At 42.0% G+C, this 27,438-nt stretch overlaps 1 protein-coding gene across 1 annotated transcript; it reads left to right on the forward strand.

The window, feature by feature from the left end:
• The first annotated feature begins 832 nt into the window (after positions 1-832).
• LOC123781143 (cyclin-dependent kinase inhibitor 2A-like) lies at positions 833-7,034 on the forward strand. Its single transcript, XM_045780525.2, has 3 exons — positions 833-977; positions 4,259-4,565; positions 6,812-7,034. The coding sequence occupies exons 1-3, from the start codon at positions 852-854 to the stop codon at positions 6,835-6,837; spliced, it is 459 nt and encodes a 152-aa protein (XP_045636481.1). The 5' UTR covers positions 833-851; the 3' UTR covers positions 6,838-7,034.
• The last annotated feature ends 20,404 nt before the right edge of the window (positions 7,035-27,438 follow it).

Here is a 27,438-nt window from a genome sequence, read left to right on the forward strand (position 1 = left end):
AGGGGGAGAGTTATCTAAAAGTAGGGAAGCCTCGTAGTGGCACCGGTGATACCGATCCTCGGCAAGGTTCTCAGACTCTCCAAAATGAATGTTTGCGCAAGGATTTCTGGCATGGTGGACCCAGCACGCGAACCCAGGTGTTGAATGGTGGAAGGGGGAGAGTTATCTAAAAGTAGGGAAGCCTCGTAGTGGCACCGGTGATACCGATCCTCGGCAGGGCTCTGACTGCGAGGAAGGGTTAGCTGTTTCTTCTGATTAAAAGAGGAAGCAATACTTTGCCTGCGACATCAAACACCCTGGTTCGAAATTGGCGGTTAGGAATCCTGTGCTGCTTTCAAATGCGAGGGGTTGTACCGGGGAGGAAGGAAACAGGAGAGCGAAGTCGCTCTAACCGAGTGAACTCGCTCTGAGACCACGAGCGTCTCCGCTGGGGGCGGGGGAGCGCAGCGCCCGAGGGAGGGAGGGGGACGCGGGGTGGGGGCTGCTGCCAAGGGGCCCAGGGCTCCCCCTCCCCCACGGCTTTGTCAGGCTCCCCGCGCCAGCCCCCCCCCCACCCCGGGCGAGCCGCGGAACCGTGACAGCAAAGGCCCCGCGTGGACTTCAGGGGGTGTCACGCTCACGGCGAGTTCAGCTTGAAGGGCGCCTCCTCGGGAAAACAGAAGAACGGCGCTCTCCTAGATAGAAAGATTCCGGCAGGAGGAGTCGAGGGGCAGAATCGGGGGGTGGCTTCCTCCGGCCCCGGAGGAGGGGAGAGGAGGGGCGGGCTGGTCACGAGAGGCTGGGGCGGGCCACTGGCGCCCGTCCGCGGCGGAGGGAGGGAGAGAGCCAGGGGGCAAGCGCTGGGGAGCAGCATGGAGTCCTTCGCAGACAGGCTGGCCACGGCCGCGGCCCGGGGCCGGGCGGACGAGGTGCGGACGCTGCTCGCGGCTGGGGTGCCGCCCAACGCGCGGAACCGCCAGGGCCGGAGCCCGATTCAGGTGGGTGAGCCGGCCTGCCGCGGGAGGAGGGGGTGGCGGCGACTCGGGAGCACAGGGTTTGTAAGGGAGTCGGAACCAGGCCAGCGTTTCGATTCTCGGTAAGGGGAGACTTCTTGATGAGTTCTCAGGTGGAGTTTGGAGACCTCCCGGTGTCCACGTCCTGGGGGCTTAGGAAGCCACGGAGGAATGAGGAGGCACGTGGAGTGCAGATCCCTAGAGTGGTGTGGAGATCTGGGGCGGGGGGGGGGTGGTGAACTTATTCGCGTTAATACAGTTCGAGGTATGTTCTTTATCTGATAACACGGTTGCGAAAGTTTGCGGTAAAAAGCAAGATTTTAAAGAAATGGAAGGTTTGTTGGGCCCACTAGCCCCCAGCTCACAGATTCCCCGAAGGGAGCTGATCATCTTCCTTTGGGGGGGGGGGATTGCAGTGGAAACCTTCTTCTGTGTAAATTGAATAAATCTCAATTGAAATTATTCAGAAGCAACTATGTATTGTGTTTATTTTTACTTAAACCAAGTAAGGAAAATATATGCTTGTTCTAAGAATTTAGGTAATACAGACAGACATACATGAAGAAAAACATTAGTGTGATCTTGCCTGAAATGATATCACTTTAGTTACAATTTTGAAGGTATCTCCTATTATTTTTGTTACTTTTAACTTGCTTACTATAGATTAACTTATTTGAGACAGAGTTTTCAATTCCTCACTGTTCAAAAAATGTCGTTTCTCCCCTCCTCCCTCCAGTTGTGGGTAAGGGTGGGGGTGGGGGGGTGTTCGGTATTTGTCGTTGTTGTTTGCCTTCACTAACTTCCTAAATCCAGACTACAAAAACGATTTCTTCCTGGCAGTCACCACCCTAGTTGTATTCCCAGTGTTGATAGTGATTTCTGATTCTGAAAAATATAATGTATGTGAAACAAAGGCTTACTGCACAAATTCCAGCAATAACAAGACAAAGGAAAGTAACAGTACCTGCAATTTCACAGATTTCACAAGTCAATCTTCCTTTCCTGAAACTATGCTACATAGGAAAAATTTCATACACTTTAAAATACAGATATGAAAATAAAACCAAAATGCCTTAAAACTTGAGATTATTTGGGACTTGAAGTGTGAAGAGATTTTGAAAGGAGAGAGGTTGTGTGATGGTAGAAGAAAAGCATGAGTCCTTTAAAAGGAATGCATGCATGATTCCTAATTTCTCTAAAATTTTGCTCGGAGACTGTGAGTTTGAACTTGAAGTTCTGGAATATGTTAGAAGAGACTTCGTTTAAATACAAAAAGAGAAAAGAAAGTTGGATAATTAGTTTTAACAATTTTTTAAATAGGGAAGATAAGAACATAGAGGAAATGGGGGCATGATTTTGGTTTAGAATCCTAACCAAACTTGTGTTTAATATAAAGCTAAGTAGTCTACAGAAAATTTTAATTCTTGATGTCTTATCAAATGGACTTAAGCACTACAAATATTCATTTAATTGATTTTTTTCTTTTTGCTTTGGATTGCTATTTAGATTTAAATATTTAGATGCTAGGTTTCCTTTCATACTTTAATACTGCAAAATATAATGAAAACCTTTAAAATCAGTTAAATGATGAAGTACTTCATTGGATAAGCAGAATGTTTCATCTGTTATATTTTCACCTGCATTATATATAAACATGGAAGTTGACTTCTTCTAAAAACAGGTTTTAGACATGTGTTTTCTAGCTCTGGCACTTGCAGTAAAGCCTCCAAAAGATTCTGGCATCCTTGGGCGTGGTCCCTTTGTTCTAGAAATTGACGCCATAATCTATTAAAAGTCTTGCATAAATAAGTAATGGTGTGAGAGCTTTCCCAGTTTTTATTTTAAAACAGTGAATTGTCCTAATCCACTGCAATAGTTTTTATTTTTGTAGCTGTAATTTGGTTCACTCATATTTTCTCTCTTTTTAAAAATTAAATCAGTTTCACTTTCTCCAGGACAAGTATCAACCACTCTAGTATAACTTACTATGTTTCCTTGGTTTAGAGAAATTAAATAATTCATGTTTAATGCAGAATGTAATTAAAAACAAGGAATTTCTCTTTATACAGTCACTGTTGTCTAACTAATATAACCAAATAATGGTTACCCTAAAAAAGAATCGTCTGCTTTCACTGTCCACCATGCAACACTCAAATTTTAAGGTTGCTGTGACTGTGGATACTATTTAAAGATTCCTCTTTGGTGCAATGACTTTGTTTCAAAGATGATTTATGAACCAAATGAGGGGAGCACCTCCAGTTTAATGAACTCTCAGGGTGTAAACTTGGGAAGTTTCTTAGTTTCCTATTTCTGCTGTAACAAATTACCACAACTTTCATGTGTCAAACCTACATAAATATATTATCTTGTAGTTCTGGAGGTCAGCAGTCTAAAGAGGATCCACAGAGCTGCATTTCTTTTGGGAGTTCTAGGGGAGAATCTGTTTCTCTGTCTTTTCCAACTTCTAATGATCATCAATATTCCTTGGCTCATGGCTGCTGCATCTTCTCTCTGACCTCCATTCTTAGATCTTTCCTCTGTAACCTTCTTATAAGGAAACTTGTGATTACATTGGGCCCATCCTGACAATTCACATTAATCTCCCTCAAAGTACTTAATCACATCTGCCAAGTCTCTTTTCCCATGTAGGTAATATATTCACAGCCTTCGAGTGTGAGGTAGTAGACATCTTTGGGAGCATTATTTAGCTTACCACAAGAAGGAAATTGGGGGGCTGGTTAGACAAAGCTCATTTTATACTTTAATAAGACAGTGAATTTTAACATTCTGGGAGGCTAAATGTAGATTAAAAGTTTTACAAGAATTAAAGGTTTGTTGTTGTTTTCATTTTCACTTTTTAAGAGTTACCATGTCCTGGGCTTGGATATACAGCAGAAAACCATACAAAATCTCCGGGCCTTACATAATTTTGTATCAAAATGAGGGGGGAAATACAGGAGGTTAGGCTGTAGTTCAAGCCAGTTTGTCCCTCACCCTTTTGCTATTGTCTGTGCCCCTGGCAGTGTTCTGTCTGTGGCTGGAACTCTGCAAAAGTTTGGAGAATACAATGCAATTCATTGTTTACAGAAAAAATGGAATGAGTAGGAGACCTGGCTAAGGGAGTTGGTAACTGAAAGCAAATAGAGAGTAACTAGATTCCTGTGGCTTGTACCGGCCTCTGCACGGTGTGAGAGCTTCACAAATAGTTTCTTTAATCTTGCCCCTGCCACCCGTCCCCGCCCTGACCACTCTGCTCTCTCCGGCAGGTCATGATGATGGGCAGCACCCGCGTGGCCGAGCTGCTGCTGCTCCACGGCGCAGACCCGAACTGCGCCGACCCCACCACCCTCACCCGACCTGCGCACGACGCGGCCCGGGAGGGCTTCCTGGACACGCTCGTGGTGCTGCACCGCGCCGGGGCGCGTCTGGACGTGCGCGATACCTGGGGCCGCCTGCCCGTGGACCTGGCTGAGGAGCGGGGCCACCGCGCTGTCGCCGGGTACCTGCGCGCAGCCGCGGGGGGCACCGAAGCTGGTAGCCACGCCAGTATGGAAGGTGCGGAAGGCCCGGCAGGTGAGGTGTGGCAGCTATAAGAGTTGAAACTCAGAGAGCTTCTGCAGCCCAATGCACTCCTTTTTCAGAAGAGAAAGCTGGCTCCAGGAAGGCAGGGTCTTGGGTCTCGCCTCAGCTCTCACACTGCCACCCTATAAGACAACCCCACTGTCCCAATTGCAGTGCCTCGCTCGGGCCGTGGACAGAAAATAGCCTAGATGGATTTCCGCAGAGTAAAAGCCCATCCTACAAACCGTTCCCCTATTCCTGCAAACACTCACCCTTCCTGGAGCTCAAGACCTGCTCTGTGGAACATTGATGACTTGGGAGGCAGGAGGTCTCCTGGCCCCTCTTCCTCCAAACTAGCAGGCAGCAGCATCCACTCCACTACCCTTGGTTTCCGCATTAGCATACCTAGGTAGCTGGGCCAACCTGCTATTTCCAAAAGCATTTGCGCATGGCATGGCCCGGCAGAAATCTGTCACCCCCAACTCTACTGTGAAATTTGACTAAATCCGACCCTCTGCTCAATGCGGTGTTGTTTTCCAGAGCTGCCCAAGGGAGAGCGACCTCTCCAACCCTGGCAGTCTGTACATGGGGATTTGCTGCACTCTCAGAGAAACAGAGACCCTCTCTTAAGCTGCTTCTTCTCTGGGAGAGAAGATTGCTGTGTGAGGGAGATGACCATGTGATCCTTCTTGCCTTCTCCTTCTCCAACCACAAAGCCTTCTTCTCTTGTGGCCCCTGATCTCCACCTCCAGTCCTGCCTGCCTAAAGTACCAACTTTACTGATTTTTTCTGAAGGGAGAACCATTATACATATGAGAATCATATGAGAACCATATAAAGGGAAACCACTATATATATGGTCATATATATATATGTATATATGAATATTTAAGGTAAACCATGACTTTGAAGACACTAAGATCTATCCCATTTTGGCTCAGAATTGGGGCATTAGACCCTCTGGCCTTAGTGGGGCCTGAGAGGACAGAGGGGAGAGACTCACTCTGAGCCCTGGACCAGAGATGCAGCGAATTTTGTTGCCTTGGGCGTGGGAAGCTCGAAGATCTCCTTTAGCCTGCCCACCCCCTCTCTCCACCAACTGAAGTTCGCATCCGACACAGCGCGGGCGAGGGGCGTGGGGCCAATCATAGGGCCGGTTGCGCGGAGCAAGAACGGGAGAGGAGCTGAAGAGAAGGATTAGACGACTAAAATGGGCCACAAGCAAATAAACAGAGCAACCCCTTATAAGCAAAACTAAGAGATTTGCCCCAAGCACACAAGTGCGTCCACTCCTTTCCTCCTACCCTCCTTTTCTCCCTCCCTCCCTACTACATAATCAGCTCCATTTTGGATGGGACTTAAAATGAAAGAGACAAAACGGGAGTCCTGCCCTCATAGAGCTTACGTTCTGGGAAACAGACTTTAAGCAATAAACAACGTATTTTCAGAGAGCTAGTTTGTAAAACCAATGTGATGGGTAAGAGTGAAGTCTGAATGGGAAGAGGGGCTTAGAGCGGTCGGAGAGCCTGACTGATGAAAAGAGATTAGCGACTGGAGGCAGAGACACTCTCAAGTGCAAAGCCGGTGGCGGTTTAGGAGGACAGAAAGGCGGGCTGAAGCGAGCACAGCGCGAGATCAGAGAAGAAGGATGTTAGTTCGAAACGTGGATCTTGTCTGAGAAATTTTAGAAAGCCATTCGCGGGTTTGGGAGAGGGAGCCTGGGGAGTAAGACGACAGGGCTGGAACCGAATGTCCCTCTAGTGCCCAGCCGCTCCGGCGCCTCAGGTGCCCTGAGCTTACGCATGTCGCTGAGTCGCTCCGCGTCAGATGCAAGAGACGCCTGCGGATACGCGAAGAGCGAGGCGGTATTTTCACGGCCAGCATCTGGCGCTGTGTGCCACGCCCTCAGCACGAGTTATATACCGGGGTTCTCGTGTCGCCAGCCCGCCAGTGGCTTGGCCGCACGCTCCCTGCCCTCGCTTGGCGGGCCCGGAGCTCGGCGAGCCCGAGCAGCCAGCCGCGCAGTGGACGCGACGCGCAATCAGCGAGGCCGGGGAGTCGGGCTGCTGGCAGGGTCCAGCCTTATGGACAGACCCTGCGCTGAGGGGTGGTGGATATTGATAAGAGCCGAGCGAAGCTTTCTGAGAACCTTGCTCATTAGTGTCTGAATACCACGTGGGAGACCATGGGAGGAAGGCGGGATGGGTCCACATCCTTGACTTCTAGTTTCTAATGTGTTTTCTTTCTGCCCTCTGCAGACAGCCCGGACTTAAAGAATGATTGAGATCTAAAGACACCTCAAAATGGTTTGATCTTCAATCAATGAAAGTGGATTACCCCACCCCACCCAACCTTTGCCTGCCTGCTTAGTCGCTATTTATAAAATCGCGCTTTTTAACACTGCAGACCCCTTCATATTAATGTGCATTCACCTTCCCCTAAATTTTCTTTTATACATTGTTATAAAAGGTAAAAAACTAACACTGCTTCTGCCTTTTTATTATTGGGTTGGAGTTTTCTGGAACAAGTCCTTTAGGCCTATGTGGGCACTTCCTCTTTCCAGCCTCGCACACTGCAGGGCACTGTTGTTACTACAGACATTTAGTGAACTTAGGATACGAAACTTAAATGGGTTACATGGCCTTTCCAGCGTCAAATGGCCGTCAAATGGTAGTGCCAAGGTTCACTTAAAAAAAAAAAAGTGGGGGTACCTGGGTGGCTCAGCCGTTAAGCGTCTGCCTTCGGCTCAGGTCATGATCCCAGGGTCCTGGAATCAAGCCCTGCATTGGGCTCCCTACTTGGCAGGAGGCCTGCTTCTCCCTCTCACACTCCCCTTGCTTGTGTTCCCTCTCTTTCTGTCTCTCTCTGTCAAATAAATAAATCAAATCTTTTTTAGAAAAGTATTCTTTTGTTTACTTATTTATTTAGTCAACATTTATTGAGCACCTATTATGGCACCTTGCCATGGGGAAGGAGGAGAAAGACATCAACTAATGAACACACAAACACATGACTAGAGATTTTAACCCCAATTTCATTGACTGGAAGGTAGTATTTTTCCCCAAAAGATAAATGTGTGCTGCAGTAAGAGTACACAGCATGGATTGTAAGACTTCTGGATTTCAGATGATAAAATGGCAAGGGTCTTAAGATGGATGGGTCTTAAGATGGATGAAATGGGGTAAAAAGTGGTGAAGAGAAACTCCATGGAGATCTCAGACTGACAGACTCACGCTTGGCCTTCCATTACTTATCTGGCTGTGGAAGCTGAGCCTCCAATGTTCGGGATATCTTGCCCTAAGCTCCGCAGCAAGCATGTGACAGAGCCAGCAGAGCGTGGTGCACAACCACAGAGCCAGCCTCTGCAGCCTGCTGGGGGGTCTGACTGAGCTGTCCCCAACTATGCCCCACCCAGCTTTCTGAAACTCCCCCACAGTGGCTCCAGAGGGCTGTGAAGTTGCTACTGACCACCACCCAAACCAAAACCAGCTCTAGCTTCTCTCTACCATAGCAGGGGAAGGAATGTGGCTCCAACTTCAGCTGAGACCCAAAAGCCTGCTGCCTCCTTTGCAGTAGGGGTACCATACCTTCATGACTTATTTTTTGAGGTGCAATTCATATAACATAAAATTAACTATTTTAAACTGTACAATTTGGTGGCATTTAGTAAACTCACAATGTTGCACACCCATCACCATTTATCTAGTTCCAAAACATTTCAATCACCTCCAAAGGACACCCTACACCTATTAAGCATACTCATTAAATCCTCCCTGTTCCCAGGCCTTGGCCACCACTAATCTTTTGTCTCTATGGATTTACCAATTCTGGATATTTCATATATGTGGAAGCATACAACATGTTGCCTTTTGTGCCTGGCTTCTTTCATTCAGCATAATGTGCTTGCTGTTCCTCCATGTTGTAGCATGTACCAGTATTCCATTCCTTTTTATGGTTGAATAGTATTCTTTCACTTACTCCATCTCATAATAAATATTTGGGTCATTTCCACCTTTTAGCTATTGTGACCAGTGCTATATTCATATACAAGTATTTGTTTGAATACTTGTTTTCAATTCTTTGGGGTATATACCTAGGAGAGGAATTGCTGGGTCATACAATAGTTCTATGTTTAACTTTTTGAGGAACTGTCAAACTGCTTTCCACAGTAGCTGCACCATTAAATACTCCCACAACAATATACAAGGGTTCCAATATCTCTATATGCTTGATAACACTTGTTATTTTCTGGGTTTTTTTTTTTTTTTTAGAAGTCATCCTAGTGGGTATTAAGTGGTATCTAATTGTGGGTTTCATTTGCATCTCCTTAATGACTCCAGATGTTCAGCATCATTTCATGTGTTTATTGGTCATTCCCATGTTTTCTTAGGAGAAATGCCTATTCAAGTCCTTTGCTCATTTTTAAATTGTTTTTCTTTTTGTTGTTAAGTTGTAAGAGTTCTTTGTATATTATGGATATTAGACCTTTATCAAACATATGATTTATAAATATTTTCTCTCATTCTATGTGCTGTCATTTCACTTTCTTGGAAGTGTACTCTGGCGCACTTTAATTTTGATTGAGTTTGTTTTTCCCTATAGTATAAGTTAGGGCTCTAAATTCATTCTTTTTCATGTGGATATCGAATTGTCCTAACACCATTTGTTAAAGAGGCTATTCTTTACCAATTGAAAGATCTAGGATCCTTGTCAAAAATCAATTGACTATAGGTTTATTTCTAGATTCTCAGTTCTATTCCATGAAATATATGTCTGTCTTTACAACAGTTCTACACTATTTTTATTACTGTAGCTTTGTAGTGTGTTTTGAAAATGAGAACTATGAGTACTCCAACTTTGTTCTTCTTTTTCAAAATTATTTTAATCTGTTTTAAGCTTGTATCTGGGGTCCCTGGCAATTCCATACACATTTATGGATCAGCTTTCCCATTTCTACCAAAAAAAAAAAAAAAAAGGCCACTGGGATTTTCATGGGGACTGTATTGTATATGTAGATCATTTTGGGTCCTACTGCTACCTTGACAATATTAAGTCTTCTAATTCATGAACACAGGATGTCTTTCCATTCATTTAGTCTTTAATTCCAGCAATGTTTCATAATTTTCAGTGCACAAGTATTGCACATATTTGGTTAAACTTATTCCTATTTTATCCTTTTTGATGCTACTGAAAACTGAATTGTTTTCTTAATTTTTTTTGGACTGTTCATTGCTAATGTATAGAAATACAACTGATTTTGGTGTGTTGGTCTTTTATCCTGCAGCTTCACTAAAATTGCTTTTCAACCCTAATTGTTTTTTAATGGATTCTTTAGGATTTTCTGTATATAAGATCATGATATCTGCAAAGGATAGTTTTACTTATTTCTTTCCAATTTGGGTGTCTCATTTTTTTTTCTTGTCTAATTTCTCAGGTTAAAACTTTCAGGACAATGTTGCTTGTAAAATGTTGAATAGAAGAAACAAAAGCAGGCATTCTTTTCTTGTGCCTGGTATTAGCAGGAAATCTCTGTCTTTCACCATTGATTATGATGCTAGCCTATAGTTTTTTCAGAAGTGCCCTTAATCAGATTGAAGAGGTTCTGTTCATTCGTACTTTGTTGAATTTTTTTTTTATCATGAAAGAGTGTTGGATTTTCTCAAATTCTTTTTCTGCATTGACATAATGGTATGTTTCTTCCTTCATTCTATTAATATATTACATTGATTGACTTTATATGTCAAAACCCTTGCATTCCTGGGATAAATTTCACTTGATCATGGTGTGTGATTATTTTAACATTCTGCTGGGTTTGGTTTGCAAAGACTTTGTTGAGGATTTTTTTTTTCCATGTATATTCACAAGGGGGTATTTGTCTGTAGTTTTCTTTTCTTGTAATGTCTTTGGCCAATTTTGGTATCAAGGTAATGTTGGCCCCATTGAATGAGTTAGGAAGTGTTCAATATTCTATTTCTTAGGAAAGCTAGAGAAGGACTGGTGCTAATTGTTCTTTAAACATTTGATGCAAGTCACTAGTGAAGCCATCTGGTCCTGGACTTTTCTTTGTCAAGAGGTTTTTGACGACTGATTCAATCTCTTTACATGTTACAAGTCTGTTCACATTTCCTATTTTTTTTCCTTGAGTCAGTTTTGGTCATTTGTGTGTTTCTAAGGAATTTATCTAGTTTTCTCTTATGATCGCTCTGATTCCTTTAAGGTTGCTAGTGATGTCTCCATTATGCTGTGTTTAAGTCATCTTTCTCTTGATCAAGAGTTCACTTGGTTGCTGTAAACCTGTGACTACTTTCTAGAGTTCCCACAAAGTCAATTCTGACGCTACTCTTTCTGGTGTTTCTGTTTAGTGATGGGCTCTCGGAGTTTTCAACCCTGCTACTTGCACTGATGTCACTTCTAGGTTTTGTTTTCTATTAGAGTATAATGGCTAACTGCCTCTGATGCGCCAAGTTCCTTCCCCCGCGCACCCCGCCTGACTGGGATTCAGTGCCCCACTACTGGCCTTCCCACCAACTGGGTATCTGTCCCCCACCATTTCTCTGAATATATCTAGCTCTGATACTAAACTATGTCCCTTCAAATGTTTTCCACCTCTGGATCGCAGGAGCTCACTCTTCTTTGCTCCACTCGCGCGCACACACAGACACACGCGCACACACACACACACACACACACACACACAGATTCACTCTCCTACCCTTAGCCAGTAGGCTCCGTTGTGGCGTGGGCGTCTCAGGAACAGCACTGGCGCCTACTCGGAAGCGCCGGGGCCTCTGGCCAGGCGGCGCTTCCCTCCGAGGCCCGATGCTGCCGGGAACCCGCGGAGGCTCCACGTGCGCGTCTCCCCGCACGCCGAGCGCGCGCACGCCCGCGCACGCCCGCGCGCCCACGCCCGCGAGCCCGCCCGCGCCTTCGCGGAGGGACCTGGGAGTGAAGCGCCGGCCTGGGCCTGGGTCGCACAGGTGGGCCTGGGTCGCACAGGCGCGCCTGAGAAACGCGAGGTCGACTTTCCACGGTTAGAAAAGGAAGAGAGGGAGAAAGAGAGGAGGGTGCGAGAAAGGGAGAGGAAGAAGCAAGAGCGAGGCGCGACTGCAGGACCGCAGCTCGGCTCTGAGATAGGGGCTTTCCCGTGGTAACCGACCACATGTCCGACCCAACCAGCCGTGGCGTGTGTGGGGGTGGGGGCGGGGGGGGATGGGCGGGCGGGTAGGGAATAACGATAAAACATAGAAAAGGCAGTGCGGGACTGCAGAGTTTTTAAGCTTCGGTTGGAGCGCAGCGTGGCTCCGGCGAACGGGGAACCGAGAAACGGTCCTGGACGCGGCCACGCCTCTGAGACCTAAAGCGGCCGTGAGCCTCCCTGGTCCCCGCGCACCCCCAGGCGGCCGGGTGGGAAGGGCTGGCTCCCCACCTCGTGCACCTCCTTTCAGGTCTCACAGACCTGGTTTAAGCAATAACACTCAAGTAAATAAGCAAATAAACATATTTTTAAATGAATACTTCATTATTATAAGCCACCTTTTTTCCTACTCGTGTTTTTCTTTGAATTGTCTTGCGACAGTTTTCTGAATTCTCAGTTGTCTTTTCGTCAAATAGCGGACACAATACTTTGGTGTTGCCACAGCCCTATCTGTAGATAATTTGGTCTCAGAAAACTGTTTCTCCAGTTTTGCAGGCAAGGAAGATTGCAGCCAAGGAAGAAATCTGAGAAAATCGCTCTTAAACGTTTTCTGTCTATGGACTACTCTTCGAGATTAAGTTATCTTTAAAGGTTTTCTGAACATATTGAGAATAAGCAATCCCTAACCTCTGTCTCCATTTAGATGGATTATGTAGCTGCCCCAGATCGTACTTGCACTCCTGTTTACTAGAAAAATGTATGTGAGAGCTGAAGGAGAGATAGAGTGAGGAGTTCTAACTGTAAGTAAATTTCCCATTCACTAATTCATTCCAGAAATAATCATTGAGCACCCCTTGTATGCCAGACATTGTGTTAGGCAATAGTAAAGGGCTCATCATCTCAAAGGAAAGATTAAAAACAGAACAGGAGGTATGTGTGGTGGTCATAAATCTTCCCATATTCTGTTCTAGTTCTCTCCTGAGAGTCCTTCCTCCCCATAGCAGTGGAAAAAAATTATTAACAGAGTAAAACCATACCTGTTCCCCAACCAAGCCGAGCCTTCTTGATTTAAAGATTGCCAAAAATAATTCTTAATGAGTAAGAGAACAAATCCGCATATTCTACCCAGAAGAAGCTAATGATAGTATTTTTTCTTTTTCTTTCTTTTTTAAGATTTTATTTATTTATTTATTTGTCAGAGAGAGAGCGAGTGAGAAAGAAAGGGGACGAGTAGGAGCGGCAGGCGGAGGGAGAAGAGCCCCAAGCAGGACTTGATCCCAGTCCCCTGGGATCATGACCTGAGCCCAAAGCAGACACATAACCAACTGAGTCACCCAGGCGCCCAGTATTTTTTCTTTATTGGAGATGAGGAGAGACAAAGAGAGAAATCGTGTTCCTCTCATTATAAATCATTTAATAGACTGATTTTTGTTGTTGTCACTGACTTAGGTGTGAAAACTGTTGTTACAGATGATATATGAAGTTAGCAACCCAGGAAGTAAATCTCAGAATCCTTCTAACTACCAACTTCTAAGTAACCAAATCTGATAAATTGCTATATGATTTTAAAGCTATTTTAACATGTAAAAGTTTTTATTAGTTGCCATACTCTCAAGCTTTAGGTAGGAACAGTAAGGGAAAATAAAATTTGGCCTTAACATCAAGTAATCTATATAGAAGGGAAACTGAGAAAACTACTTTGCAGAAAAGCTAAACAATAATCAAATAAAATGTTTTCTTAAGGACCCTTGAGATGAGATTGATGAAAGGAGGGAAGAGAGAAATGGGGAGACAGTGTATCTCTTTTTGCCAGGGAAAGTACCTCAAAATAAATAGTTTTCAGAAAGGGGCAGTTGTCCACTGGGTCCACCATTGAACCAAAGGTGGATACTTCCGGCAATTACAATCAGAAAGTGACCCAGGGTTGTGAGGGGCCAGTCAGCCTGAAAGCAGAGTTTTCTGCTATATGAAAGAGCAGAATTAATAATTTCCATGCCCATCCTAAGTGAAATAGATCAATCATGTATAAAGTAAAAGAAAGAGAAGGAAATTGATTTCACAGTTTCCGCTGGAACGTAGCACTGTTCCAGGAAATGGGTCCTGTGTTACCAACCCCTGGGCAAGGCTAAAAATAACTAAGTTTGCCTATATGTCAGTAAGATCAATTTTCCTTTTCCTTTTCATTCTTTTCCTCCTGTGCAAAGTGTTTTCATAATGTCGGAGAGAGTGTGCATAACATTGCTGAGGGGGGTAAATTTATATAACATCCACAGAGAAAAATTTGCAGTATTGATGAAAAATTTAAAGGGTCATCTCTTTGATTCAGTGATTCCACCTCTAGAAATTAGTCTGCAGACACATTTGCATATGTGCAAAATGGCCCATGTGTAAGAATAGTAACTGTAGCTTTGTAATAACAAAAGATACAAACAATTTCAATTTCATAAATGGGGAGGAATTAATGAAATTATGAGCCTTCCCTAAAATTAATAATATATAGCTATTAAACAATGCAGCAGATCAAGGGAAAATGTAGTGATTTTCAAGACACATGGTTGAGTTAAAAAAAGTGGTACAGGATAATGTATGTAAAATAGTTTAAATTTCAGAAATATTTGTATATGTGCTTGTACATACATAGAATATTTCTGGAAAGACATGCAAAATGTTGTTGACTGTTGCCACAGGGGAAGGACATGGATGGCTGGGGGCTGTGTGGAGGGAGATTTATTTTGTACAGAATACAATCTGCTACCAGTTTTAAAAGCAAGTGTTTGAACTACCTAATACAAATAAATAACTAATAAAGTAAGCCAAGTACTGGTAGCAGGAAGTTTTTCTAGAATTGACCACATTCTATTTCATAAGAATTCTGCAACTGTCAACGTTGCATTAACAGGAAGATAAAAAAAGAAGAGACATCAGGGTATTTCAGTTAGTTAGGCCTTATCTAAGCCTTAGTTTCCTCATTTGTAAAATGGGTACAAGGGTGACTATTTTGCAGAGTTGTTGCCTGGATTAGACGTAAAGGGTATAAATTATTATATGTACTAGTACACACACACACACACACACACACACACACACACACACATTCACTCCTCTGGCTTGGGCCTTCAGTTTACTCAAAATAGTTCCCAGAGAAAGACCAAGCTGGATTTGAAGCAGGAAGAATCTAGGCATACCACTACATCTTCTCAACAGCACAGAACTTGGCATTAGCAGTTAAGTCCCACCCCCTTGGACTTCTGTTACTAAACAAACATTACCTTTGCAGTACTGAGCTGGGTGCTTGGAAACAGTGATGAGCAAGACGAAACTCTGTGCTTTAAACTATATTACTCAGTTTATACATGAGTGAATTTGCATTCAAATCACATAGAACAAAACTAATGTTTCCCTTTGCTGCTACCCTTCTCCACAGAGGTAACTGCTGATATCCTCATAAAGGTGGGGTAGATCCTTTCTGACTTGTGGTTTTGTTCGGTGCATGTTGTTTCCCCCTTATATAATATGCATCATAAAGTTTGCACTGTTCTGTAACTGGCTAAAATATCAATAAGTCTTGGAGATTTTTGCAGGTCATAAAGATTCTCTCCTGTTCTTTTAAACTGCTGCAGGTAGCCTTTTATATGGATAAATGTACCATTTATTTAATCATCCCCCGTACTGATGGACATTTAAGTTGTTTTCAATTTTTACTAGTATAGAATGACCTAAAGAACATAGCTATACGTACATCTGTGTCATATATTCACTTATTTTTTTCTTTCTTCCTTTTCCTCTGAGGCTATTAGTCCTTGGTTATATACATTACAAATGTTGTCTGCCTGTTTGTTGCTTGTATTATTACTTTGTATATGGTATAATTCAACCTACAGAATTTAAATTTTTCGATGGAAACAAATGTATCAACCAATCTTTTAAAAAGATGTCTTACAACTTTGTCATCTTTAAGGTCTTTTATGCACCCAGGATTATATACACACATTCTCCTATATATTCTGTTATTATTTGACATTTACATATTTTATCAACCTAGAATTTATTTTCAGTGTATGTCAAGTTGTGGTAGGCAGTGTAATGCTCCTCCCCATAAGATGTGTATGTCTTAATCTCTAGAACCAGTGAATATGTTAGGTTACAAGTCAAAATGAAATTAAAGTTGGTGATGGAATTAAGGTTGGTAATCAGCAGACTTTAAGATGATGTATTAGTTTCCAGTTTCCTATAACTGCTGTGACAAATCACCACAAATTTAATAGCTTAAAACAGCACAATTTTATCCACCTACAGTTCTGGAGGTCAGAAGGCCGAATGAAATAAGTTTCACTGGGCTAAATTAAAACTGTAGGGCTGGTTCTTTCTGGAGGCTCTGAGGGAAAGTCCCATACCTTGCTTTTTTCAACTGGTAGGGGCTACTTGTATTGCTTGACTTCCTCTGCCTTCAAAGCACGTCTCTCTAATCTCTGCTTCTGTCATATCTCCTTCACCTTCCTATTGTCAAATCTCTTTGGTCTCTCTCTTCCAAGGATGCTTGTGATTATATTTTGAGCTCACCCAGATAATCCAGGATAATTTCCTCATTTCAGGATCCTTAACTTAATTACATATGCAAAGTCCTTTTTTCCATTAAAGTAACAATCATAGGTTCCAGGAATTCAGGTCCAGGTATGTGGGGGGACATTATTCAGTCCGCTACATATAGAGAGATTATTCTGGATTATCCAGATGGGCCCAACATATCACAATCCTTATAAAGAGAAGAGGGAGGCAGAAAAGGAACCAGAGAGATGGTTGTGTGAAAAAGATGCAGCTTGATGTTGCTGGCTTTCAAGGTGGAAGGAGGATGCGATAAATCAAGGAATGTGGGTGACCTCTAGAGAGTCACCGACAAAGGCAAGAGACAAATGATCCCCTAGAGCCCCAAAAAGGAACACAACCATGTTAACACATTAATTCTAACCTGGTGAGATCCATCTTAGAATTCTTTTTAAAAACTTTAATTTTAGGTGGTAGCTGGGTGGCTCAGTCAGTTGAGCATCCAGCTCTTGCATTTGGCTCAGGTCCTGATCTCAGGGTCTCATCTTAACCCACATCAGGCTCCTTTCTCAGCAGGGAGTCTGCTTGGGATTCTCTCTCTCCCCCCCTCTTCCTGTATCCCCCACCCCCTGCTCCCTTGTGCACGTGTGCGCGCGCTTTCTCTCTCTCTCTCTCATAAATAAATAAAATCTTTTTTTTAAAAAAAAGCTTTAATTTTTGTAAGAACACTTAACATGAGATTTACCCTCTTAACAATGTTTTTAAAGGTTTATTTATTGGGGTGCCTTGGATGGCTCAGTTGGGTAAGCAGTCTGACTTTGGCTCAGGTCATGATCTCAGGGTCCTGGGATCAAACCCCATGTCAGGCTCCCTGCTCAGTGGGGAGTCTGTTTGTCCCTCTGCCCCTTCCCCCACTTGTGCTCATGCTCTCTCTATCAAATAAAATCTTTTTAAAAATTAATTTATTTACTTTACAACGAGAGAGCTTGCTCATGCAGCGGGTGGGGTGAGAGGGACAGAGGCAGAGGGTGAGAGAGAATATCAAACAGACTCCCTGCTGATGTACAGCCCCAGGCGGGGCTCTTTCCCATGACCTTGAGCTCATGACCTGAGCCAAAATCAAGAGTCAGATGCTTAACTGACTGAGCCACCCAGGCACCCCTCTTGACAATTTTTTAATGTATAATACGGTATTACTGACTGTAGGTATTACTGTTTGTTGTAGAACAAATCTCTAGAACTTACTCATCTTGCGATTACTGAAACTTTATGGCTGTTGATTAATGATGCACATTTCCCCTTTCTCCAGTCCCTGACAACCACAGTTACACATTTTGATTTTATGAATTTGACTATTTTAGATACCTCATGTATGTAAAATCATATAGTATTTGTCTTTCTGTGATTGGTTTATTCCACTTAGCATAATGTCTTCAAGGTTCATCCATGTTGTTGCATATGGCAGAACTGCCTTCTTTTTAAAGGCTTCTTTTCCATTGTATGTGTATAGCACAATTTCTTTATTCATTTGTCTGTTGGTGAGCATTTATGTTGTTTCCACATCTTGGCTGTTGTGCATGGTGTTGCAATGAATATGGGAATGCTAATGTTTTTTTAAGATCCTCCTTCAATTCTTTTTTTAAAATTTTTAAAAAAGATGTTATTTATTTATTTGACAGAGAGGGAGACAGTCAGCAAGAGAGGGAACACAAGCAGGGGGAGTGGGAGAGGAAGAAGCAGGCTCCTAGCAGAGCAGGGAGCCTGATGCGGGGCTCCTGGGATCACACCCTGAGCCGAAGGCGACGCTTCATGACTGAGCCACCCAGGAACCCCCCTCTTTCAATTCTTTTGGAAATATCCAGAAGTGGGATTGCTGGATCATATAGTAGTTTTATTTTTTAATTTTAATCTCCATTCTATTTACCATAGTGGTTACACCATTTTGCATTCCCCCCAGTAGTGCACAAGGGTTCCAAATTCCCTATATCCTCACCCACACTTGTGAATTTTTTGTTTTTGTTTTGTTTTGTTTTGTTTATAATAGCCATCCTGACAAACATGAAGTGATATTTTGTTGTGGTTTTGATTTGCATTCTGTAGTCATTAGTGATATTGGAGCATTTTTTCATATACCTGATAGCCATTTACATGTCTTCTTTAGAGAAATGTCTATGCAACTCCTTAGCTCATTTTTAAATCAAGTTTTTTTTAAATCAAGTTTGGGCTTTTTGGTTTTATGTTTGTTTATTTTTTTGCAATTGAGTTGTAGGATTTCCTTACATATTTTGGATTTTAACCCCTTACCAGATATACGATTGACACATATTTTCTCTCGTTCCCTAAGTTGTCTTTTCACTCTGATAATTGTTTCATTGCTGTATGGAAGCTTTTTAGTTTGATGTAGCCCCACTTGATTGTGATGCCTTTAGCTTTGTTCTTCTTTCTTAAGATTGTTTGGCTGTGCCCTTTGTGGTTCTCTTTGAATTTTAGGATTTTTTTTCTTCATCTGAAAAATAGCCAGTAGGACTTTGATAGGGAATTCTTTGAATTGGTAGAACACTTTGGGTAGCATGGACATTTTAACAATATCCGTTATTCCAACCCACGAATACAGGATGTCTTTCCATTGATTTATGTCTTCTTTAATGTCATTTATCAATTTTTTTTAAGTAAGCCCTGTGCCCAATGTGGGACTTGAACTCACGACCCTGAGAGCAAGAGTCACATGCTCTATTGGCTGAGCCAGCCAGGCACCTCTCATTTATCAGTGTTTTGAAGTATTCAGTATACAAGTCTTTCACCTCATTAGTTAAGTTTATTTCAAAGCATTTTCTTCTTTTTGATGCTACTGCAAATGGGACTTTTTCTTTCTACGTAGTTCACTGTTAGTATATAGAAACACAACTGATTTTTCTATATTGACTTTGTATCATACTACATTATGGAATTAATAATTCTAATAGTTGGGTTTTTTTTTGTTTTTTTGTTTGTTTGTTTGTTTGTTTGTTTAGTCTTTAGAGTTTTCTACGTGTAAGATTATGCCATCTGCAGAGGTCATTTTACTTCTTCCTTTCCAATTTGGACGCCTTTTATTTTATTTTCTTGTCTAATTGCAGTGGCTAAGACTTCCAATAATATGTTGAATTGAAGTGGAAAAATAGGGATCCTTGCCTTGTTGCTGATTTTTCAGTTTTAGGAACAGCTTTCCATTTTTCACTGCTCAGTATGATGTTAATGGTGGGCTTTTCATATACGACATTTATTATGTTAAGGTAATTTTCTCTAAATTCCTAGTTTATTGACAGTTTTATCATGAAAGGGTGTTGAATTTTGTCAGATGTTTTTTCTGTATCTATTATTATTCTCTTGTAGGTCTATTCAGATTGTCTTTTTATTCTCAAGTCCGTTTGGAAATTTGTGTTTCCAGGACTTTGCCTATTTTATTTGGGATATCTAATTTGTCGGCATACAGTTGCTCATAGTATTCTTTCATAATCCTCTCTATTTCTTTGAGAACGGTGGGAGCGTCTCATCTTTCATTTCTAATTCCAGCTACTTGAGTGCCGTCTCTTTTGTCTCGGTTAATCAAGCTAAAGTTTTGCCAATTTTGTTGCTCTTTTCAGAGAATCAGATTTTTAATTGATTTTCTGTATTTTTTTCTATCTCTTTTATTAATTTCCATTCTAATCTATTTCCTTTCTTCTTCTTGCTTTAGGTTTATTTTCCTCTGAAGCTCAGTTCATTTTTCTTCATTCTTTTATCTCTGCTCTTTAGGTTGTATAATCTCTTTTGAACTTTATTCAAATTTGTTAATTATTTCTTATAAATCAAATCTGCTGCTGAGCCTCTTCAGTGAATTTTTCACTTTAGTCATTGTGCTTTTCTGCTCTAGAATTTCCATTTATTTTTTTAAATGATTCCTATCTCTCTATTGATATCCTCTATTTGCTACAACATGTTCATCATATAGTTTTAACTCTTTAATCGTGGTTCCCTTTAGTTCTTTGAACATGTTTATAATGGCTACTTGGAAAACTTTGTTAAGCTTGACATCTGGTTGCTCTACAGGCAGTTTCTGTTGTCGGCTTTTTTCCAGCGTATGGGTCATACTTTCCTGTTTCCTTGCATGACTAATCATTTTTATTGGAATCTGGACACTTCAGATAATATATTATAGCAAATCTGGGTACTGGTGCCTCCCCTCTGGTGCTCCTTATTGTTATTTGCTTGTTTATTTGTTTAGTAACAAATTATTTTACTAGAGTCTGTTTGTCTCTTGCACCAGTAAGCTTCTGATATTGTTCTTCAGAGAGCATATCCTTGGGTTATGCACACAGTCACTCTGGGTTAATAGTGGTTTTTTTCAAGGTTCTCTTTGGTTGTCCCTTTCCCTGATCATACCCAGCTGTTAAACTACTGCTGGGTGATTTCTTTATTGCTTACAACAATATGCTGGGGCATAAATGCTCATAAACCAAATCAATGAAATTCAGATTCCTTTGAAGGGATAGTTCTGGAAGTCGGTTATTGATATTTGTTCTGATCCGAGACAGTATTCTGTCAGCTATGTTTTTCCAGGTTCTCTCATGCACACTAGCTGGCCCAGTTTAGCTTATATGTCAGATGATTCTACCAATATCATCCCAATTGCCCTTCACTACTACCTTCACTGTTTTGGGGAACACCCTTGGGGTTGAACTTCTCCACACTCTGTTGCAAATGAAGTCAGTTCCTTTAGGAAAAGAATTGGAGTTCTCTGGTTTATTGCCTATTCCCCCTCCAGGCAAAATGTCTGAGTTATGGTTATGGGGCTGGAAGTGAGGACAGTGGCAAGCTTCTCTCTGAATGACATTCCCAGTTTAGGAGCTGAGTGCCCAGTGGTGATGGTTGGTCATGGGGGGCACTACCTTCAGCTTCTTTTTGTTTGACTCTCCCGATGTTACAGGCTAGGGGAAGGATGATTGGGCTCCCAGTATTCTCAGCAACATCACATGCAGGGTAGAGTTCCTTAGGGGCTGGGTCGAGGAAGAAAGACTCCACCTCTCACTGATGCTTGGCTATAACTTAGCCTCAGTAGCAGATAGGTGGGGGGCAGGATGAGAAATACTGACATCCTGCCCCTCCTGGGATGATAGCTCTGCAACTGGAAACTAGGGGAGATGAAACTCTGTGTCCTTGGCTGCACTGGTCTAGAGTAAAGTTTCCATCTTGCTAGATTGGGAGGGAGGGAAGGAGGAAGCAGGTTTTTCAGTTCAAATACCACAGACTACTATCATTTATAGTACGTTTTAGTAAATTCTCTTGAATGTGTGTTTGTTTTATTGCTAAGTGTTCTTCAACCGTACCCAGAGATTTTTAGGTTGTTTTAAAATAATTTTCACTGGTTTTGCTGGTGAGCTTGTCCACAGAGTTCCTTATGCTGTTATGCTGAAAGTCAGAGGAATGTCACCCATCTTCTTCATTTCCTTTCTCTGGAACATGTATTCTCTCCATCAAGATTTATGTTGGGACTTCTGCTGTGTTTTACATTTCAAGCTGTCTGCCATGTTTTCTGTCTTGATTTCTCTGTACATTCTGAGTTTATTTTTAGTTCATAATCCAGCTAACCAGTTTTCTCTCTAACTCTGCCGAATGTTCTGGATTACTCTTTTGAGTTTTAATTACTCTTTTGAGTTGACTATATTTTAAGTTTCCTTCAGTACTATTTAGTTGTTTTTTTTAATATGCCTGGTATTTTAAGATAGTCTCATTGTTTTCTTATATTTTCTCTTCCAATGGTTCTGTTTCTAACCATTTATCCAATATGTATTTCATAGTATATATCTGACCTGTTCTTAAATTCTAAGGAATTTCTATTTCTTATTTACTAACCTTGTTTGCCATGAATGACTGCTAAATTTTATGAAATACTCTTTCTGTGTATATAGTAAGACATGCATTTTTAAAATTTATTTATTTATTTGAGGGGGATGGGGCAGAGGGAGAGGGAGAGAGAGAATCTCAAGCAGGCTCCACACTCCATGCAGAGCCTGTTGAGGGCTCAATCTCATGACCCTGACTGAGATCATGACCTGAGCTGAAATCAAGAGTTGGATGCTTAACTGACTGTGCCATCCAGGTGCCCCAAGATATTTGAGCTTTTGAATATTCACTGCATATTTGATGCCATGAAGGAATTTTAATTTATTTTCAAATGTGTACTAATGGTATTGTGGCTTCCTTAAAAATACTTATCCTTTAGAAGTAACATGCAAATACTCATGGGTGAAATTATATGATGTATATGAAATGCTTCAAAATAACATGGGAGGAGTGTAGGGGGTGGGAATATAGAAGAAACACATTGGCTATGAGATGGTACCTCTTGAAGCTGGGTTCATTACTATTCTTTGTATTTTTGTATACATTTGGAATCGACTTTCCTATTCCTTATTGCTTTAACCTTGTAATCTTGATTCTTACAGGGAGGGGATTTGTAAACTAAAGTGAGATCAAAAAGAGCAGTTAATGACTGCATCATCACATTCCGATGTGTAGACTTTTTAAACCTGAATCATCTATAAAGCTGAGGGCATCGTTTGAAAACACTGACAATTTCCTGTTAATTTTCCCTAAATGAAATCATCAAATGCTTTTGTTTTTATTCTGAAAAAAAAAAATGTGCTCTGCAACAAAATACCTATGAAATCAAGCACACATCTTTTTCAATTAAATGCTGAATTCTAAAACACTTAGGTATTTTGGTGTTTGTACTTTTTCAAAAATCATTTCCTCAAGATCCTATTGATATGACCAGCTGTTCAATTTCTGTGTGTGTTCAGTTTATTGAGTGAGGTAAAACCAACAACTTTTTATTGATTGCTCATTCTTTTTAAAGATTTTATTTATTCATTTGAGAGAGAGAGAGAAAGAGGCAGAGAGAGCACAAGCAGGGGGAGAGGGAGAAGCAGACTCCCCGCTGAGCTGGGAGCCAGATGTGGGGCTCGACATGGGGCTCGACATGGGGCTTGACGTGGGGCTTGACATGGGGCTGGATCCCAGGACCTGGAGATCATGACCCTAGCCGAAGCCTGATGCTTAACCATCTGAGCTACCCAGGTGCCCCTACTGGTTGCTCATTAAATGTAAGGCATGGGCCAGGCCCTTGGGAATCAGTTCACCATTTATAGAAACCTACAGTCTCCTTGGGAAGACAAATTACATGACAAGATGAACAAGAGAAACATGTAAATAATTGTCAATGCAACAGAATAAATTTTATATATATTTTTTGTTAACTCAAAATTCAATACCCAGAATTCCTGATTTCCTCCATCTTAATAATTTTTCAACTGTATTAAACCCCTGATTAATCCCCACCTCTAAGATAACAAGGGACATAAATTGGGAAATTAGAAGAGAATGGGTAGAGGGTTCTAGTAACATTTATTAAGGCACCAACATAATATCTGTAAATATATTCATTCCCTTCTTGGTAGACATGGACTTTTGGTTTCTGCCATGCCAGGACACTATGATCTTTATCATGAATTGAACTGTTACAAGGAGCCAAACTCTAGGCCTAGGGAGAAGTGATTTGGAAATGGAAGCATGACTAAAATTTCCATAGGCAGAAGTGTCATGGATTTATACATTTAACCAATATATATAGTAACTCTTATGTGTCAGTCACTATGCTAATTAGACAATGAATCAGGCAATTATAATATAGTGTGACAAGTACTATAATAGAACTTTAATAGACAAGTACTACAATAGAACAGGGTGTTTGGATAACACAGAGAAAGGACAGCCATCCAGTGAGCCAGATAAAGGAGGGTGGTGGTGGAGCAGTCTTTCAGGCAGAGAGACAACAAAGGGCAGAAGCAAGAGGGAGACCAGCCTGCTTGGACCTGAAGTCTAAGAGCTGCTCTGTCCCCTACCGTGGCCATTAGACACATGTGGCTGTCAAACACTTGAAATGTAGCTAATCGAGAAACTGAATTTATAATTTTATTTTTAAAGATTTTATTTATTTATTTGAGAGAGAGAGAGACAGTGAGTGAGCAGGGGGTGGGAGAAGGACAAGCAGACTCCGTACTGAGCATGGAGCCCAACACGGGGCTCCCATCCCACAATCCTGAGATCATGACCAGAGTCAAAATGAAGAGTTGGATGCTTGACCGACTAAGCCACCCAGGCACCCCTGAATTTATAATTTTAGCATATAATTTTAATTCAACTGAAATTTTAAAATTGATATGTTTCAATATACTTGCAATGACTTGGGTATGTGGATCGACCTTGTCTTTTTTTAATAGATTTTATTAGTTCCAGAGCAGAAACAACCTTTTTTTTTCTTTTTTTTGACAGAGAGAGAGAGAGAGCGAGCGAGAGCGCACAAGCAGGGGGAGCAGGAGAGGGAGAAGCAGATTCCCCACTAAGCAGGGAGCCCGATGTGGGGCCGAGATCATGACCTGAGCCGAAGGCAGATGCTTAACCAACTGAGCCACCCAGGTGCCCCTCGGTCTACCTTTCATAGTAAAATTTATAAAATTTAATACAGATCAGATTACTTCTGATGAAACTTTAGCATCTGATTTGAGATGTGCTGTTAGTGTAAAATACACAACTGATTCCAAGGATTTAGTATTTGAAAAAGGAATGTGTAAACTTTTTTGACTTTTTAATATTGATTATATGTTGATATAATATTTTGGGTTGATTAGGTTAAGTAAATATATTATTACTATTAGTTGCATTTTTAAAAATGTGGCTCCTAGATTCAAAATTACATCTTGGCTCACATCATACTTCTACGGACAGCACTGGTCTGGGGTGCCATCAGATGTGGGAGGTAGAGAGAAGAGACTGGAGTAAGCCAGAACATGTCAGAACATGCAGGGCTTTGCAAACTGTGATAATCAGTAGAAAGCTGTACATTAAAAATAGTATTGGCTGAAAGCCTACTCAGGCCACTTTCTGGCCACTTGGGATATAGATCACTGAACGAGATTTCTGCCCTCTTAGAGTTTACATTTTCTAGGGAATGGGGGTGGAAGATACCAACAAACCATAAACAAACAAGCAAGCAAACACAAATGTTAACAGTATGTTGGGAGGAGTTAAGAGCTTATGGAAAAACAAAAGTTGAGTCAGGTGAGAATGGGCAGGAGTGCTGGGGGTGTGGAGTGAGAATCATCGCTGTCCATTAAAATAGGAAGGTTGGGGTTGATCCACTGAGGTGATTTTTTTTTATAAGATTTTATTTATTTATTTGACAGAGAGAGAGCACAAGTAGGCAGAGCAGCAGGCAGAGGGAGAGGGAGTCAAATAAATAAATAAAATCTCTGCTGAGCAGGGAGCCCGATATGGGGCTCGATCCCAGGACCCTGGGAACATAACCTGAGCTGAAGGCAGCTGCTTAACTGACTGAGCCACCCAAGCGCCCCACTGAGGTGATTTTTGAGCAGAGATTTGAAGGAGGTGGTAAGAGTGAACCACATGGTTATCTGGGGGAAAAGTTTTCTGGGTAGAAGGAACATACAGCAAACACTCTAGTATTAAAGGCAGGAAAGGGCCAGGTGTGTTCTGGGAAAAGCAAGGTCAGTGGTAGAAAGAGGGGATGGTAGTCTTGAAGTGCGAGATAAGGGATATGTGCAGATCCCCTGAAGATTCATGGACTACTTTGAGGATTTGGGCTCTTGTTCTGAGTGAAATGAGCAGAGGAAGGACTCATGTTTTACAAGGATCGTTCTAGCTCCTGGGTTGCTGTACTGGAGAAGGGTAGAAGCAGGAGGACCAGATAGATGATTGCAGTGCTCAAGTGAGAGCTGAGTGGCTCAGAACAGGGTAGACACACTAGCTGTTGTGAGGAAGTCAGTTTCTGGAAGTCAGTTTCTATTTTAAAGATTTGACTTATTTATTTGAGAGAGAGAGGAGAGTGGAGGGAGTGAGGAGCAGAGGGAGAGGGAGAACCAGGCTCCCCGATGAGTAGGGAGCCCGATGCGTGGCTTGATCCCAGGACCATGAGATCATGACCTGAGCCGAAGGCAGATGCTTAACCCACTAAGCCACCCAGGTGCCCCAGTTTCTGGTTATATTGTGGATGGTAGAGTAAATATCTTCCTGGTGTGAATGTGGATTTTGAAGAGTCAAGGATAACTCCATGTTTTTGGTCTGAGGGACTGGAAGGATGAAACTGCCAACGACAGAGATGAGAGAGTGCTGGGAGAGATTTGGGGGCGGGGTGGGGACTGGAACCAGTCACTGAGGAATGAGTGAAGAGAATTCCAAGAGTTGAGCCCTGGAGCAGGTAACATTAAAAGATCTGAGAGAATAGCAGGAATCAGAAAAGATTGAGTAGCAACCATTGAGGTAGAAAGAAACCCGAGTGTGGTGTTCTTGGAAGCCACGTGAAGAATATTTATCAAGGAGGAGGGAGGGATTAAATGTATCATACGCTGTTGATAGGAAAAGAAAGATGAAATCTCAGAACTGACCAGTAGATACAGTACGGAGGTGACCTTGAGAATGGTGGTGGTGGTGTTGAAAATGGGGTGCTGGCAAAATCTGTATTGGAGTGAGCTGAAGAAACAAGGAAGAGGAACTGGAGACAGAATAGATCTTCAGGGGCTATATCTCAATAAAAGGCAAAGCAGTAAGACAAACAGCACACTGAATTGTGGCCAAGAATTTTTTTTAATGGGAGAAGTACCGGCATATTTGTGCGCTGGGAGAAATGATCCAATGAGGGAAAATTTGAGCATGGAGAGATGGGCAACCACTAGAGTGAGGTCTTTGACCAGGTGAGAGTCACACAGGAAAGATAGGATTAGATTTTCATTGACACAAATATTCACTGAACTTGTGCTACGTACAAGGAACTGAGGATCCCAAGTGAAAAAGACAAAGTTCCTGCTTTTATGGAGGTTTATCAAATAGTGAGGGAGATGGGGAAGTCCTTAACTGAATAACAGCCTTAAATATTTGAAATTCTCAAAGTTGTCCCTTCAATGGTTAGAGATATTCAATTTCTTTAACCATTACTTATGTGGCATGGGCTTCCCAGTGCTCACACCCTTCTAAACTGATGCTTTTTAGATGGTCAGTGTTCTCCTGAAGGTGTTGTGCCCAGTACAGGATACAGTGTTCCACACACGATTTAACGAATTCAATATCAAGTTAAGAGAGACTATTTTATTTTACATAAACTGCTACAAAGCCAGG

Source organism: Ursus americanus, chromosome 18, assembly GCF_024610735.1.
Source record: "Ursus americanus isolate L20-20 chromosome 18, mUrsAme1.1.p, whole genome shotgun sequence".
Lineage (NCBI taxonomy): Eukaryota > Metazoa > Chordata > Mammalia > Carnivora > Ursidae > Ursus > Ursus americanus.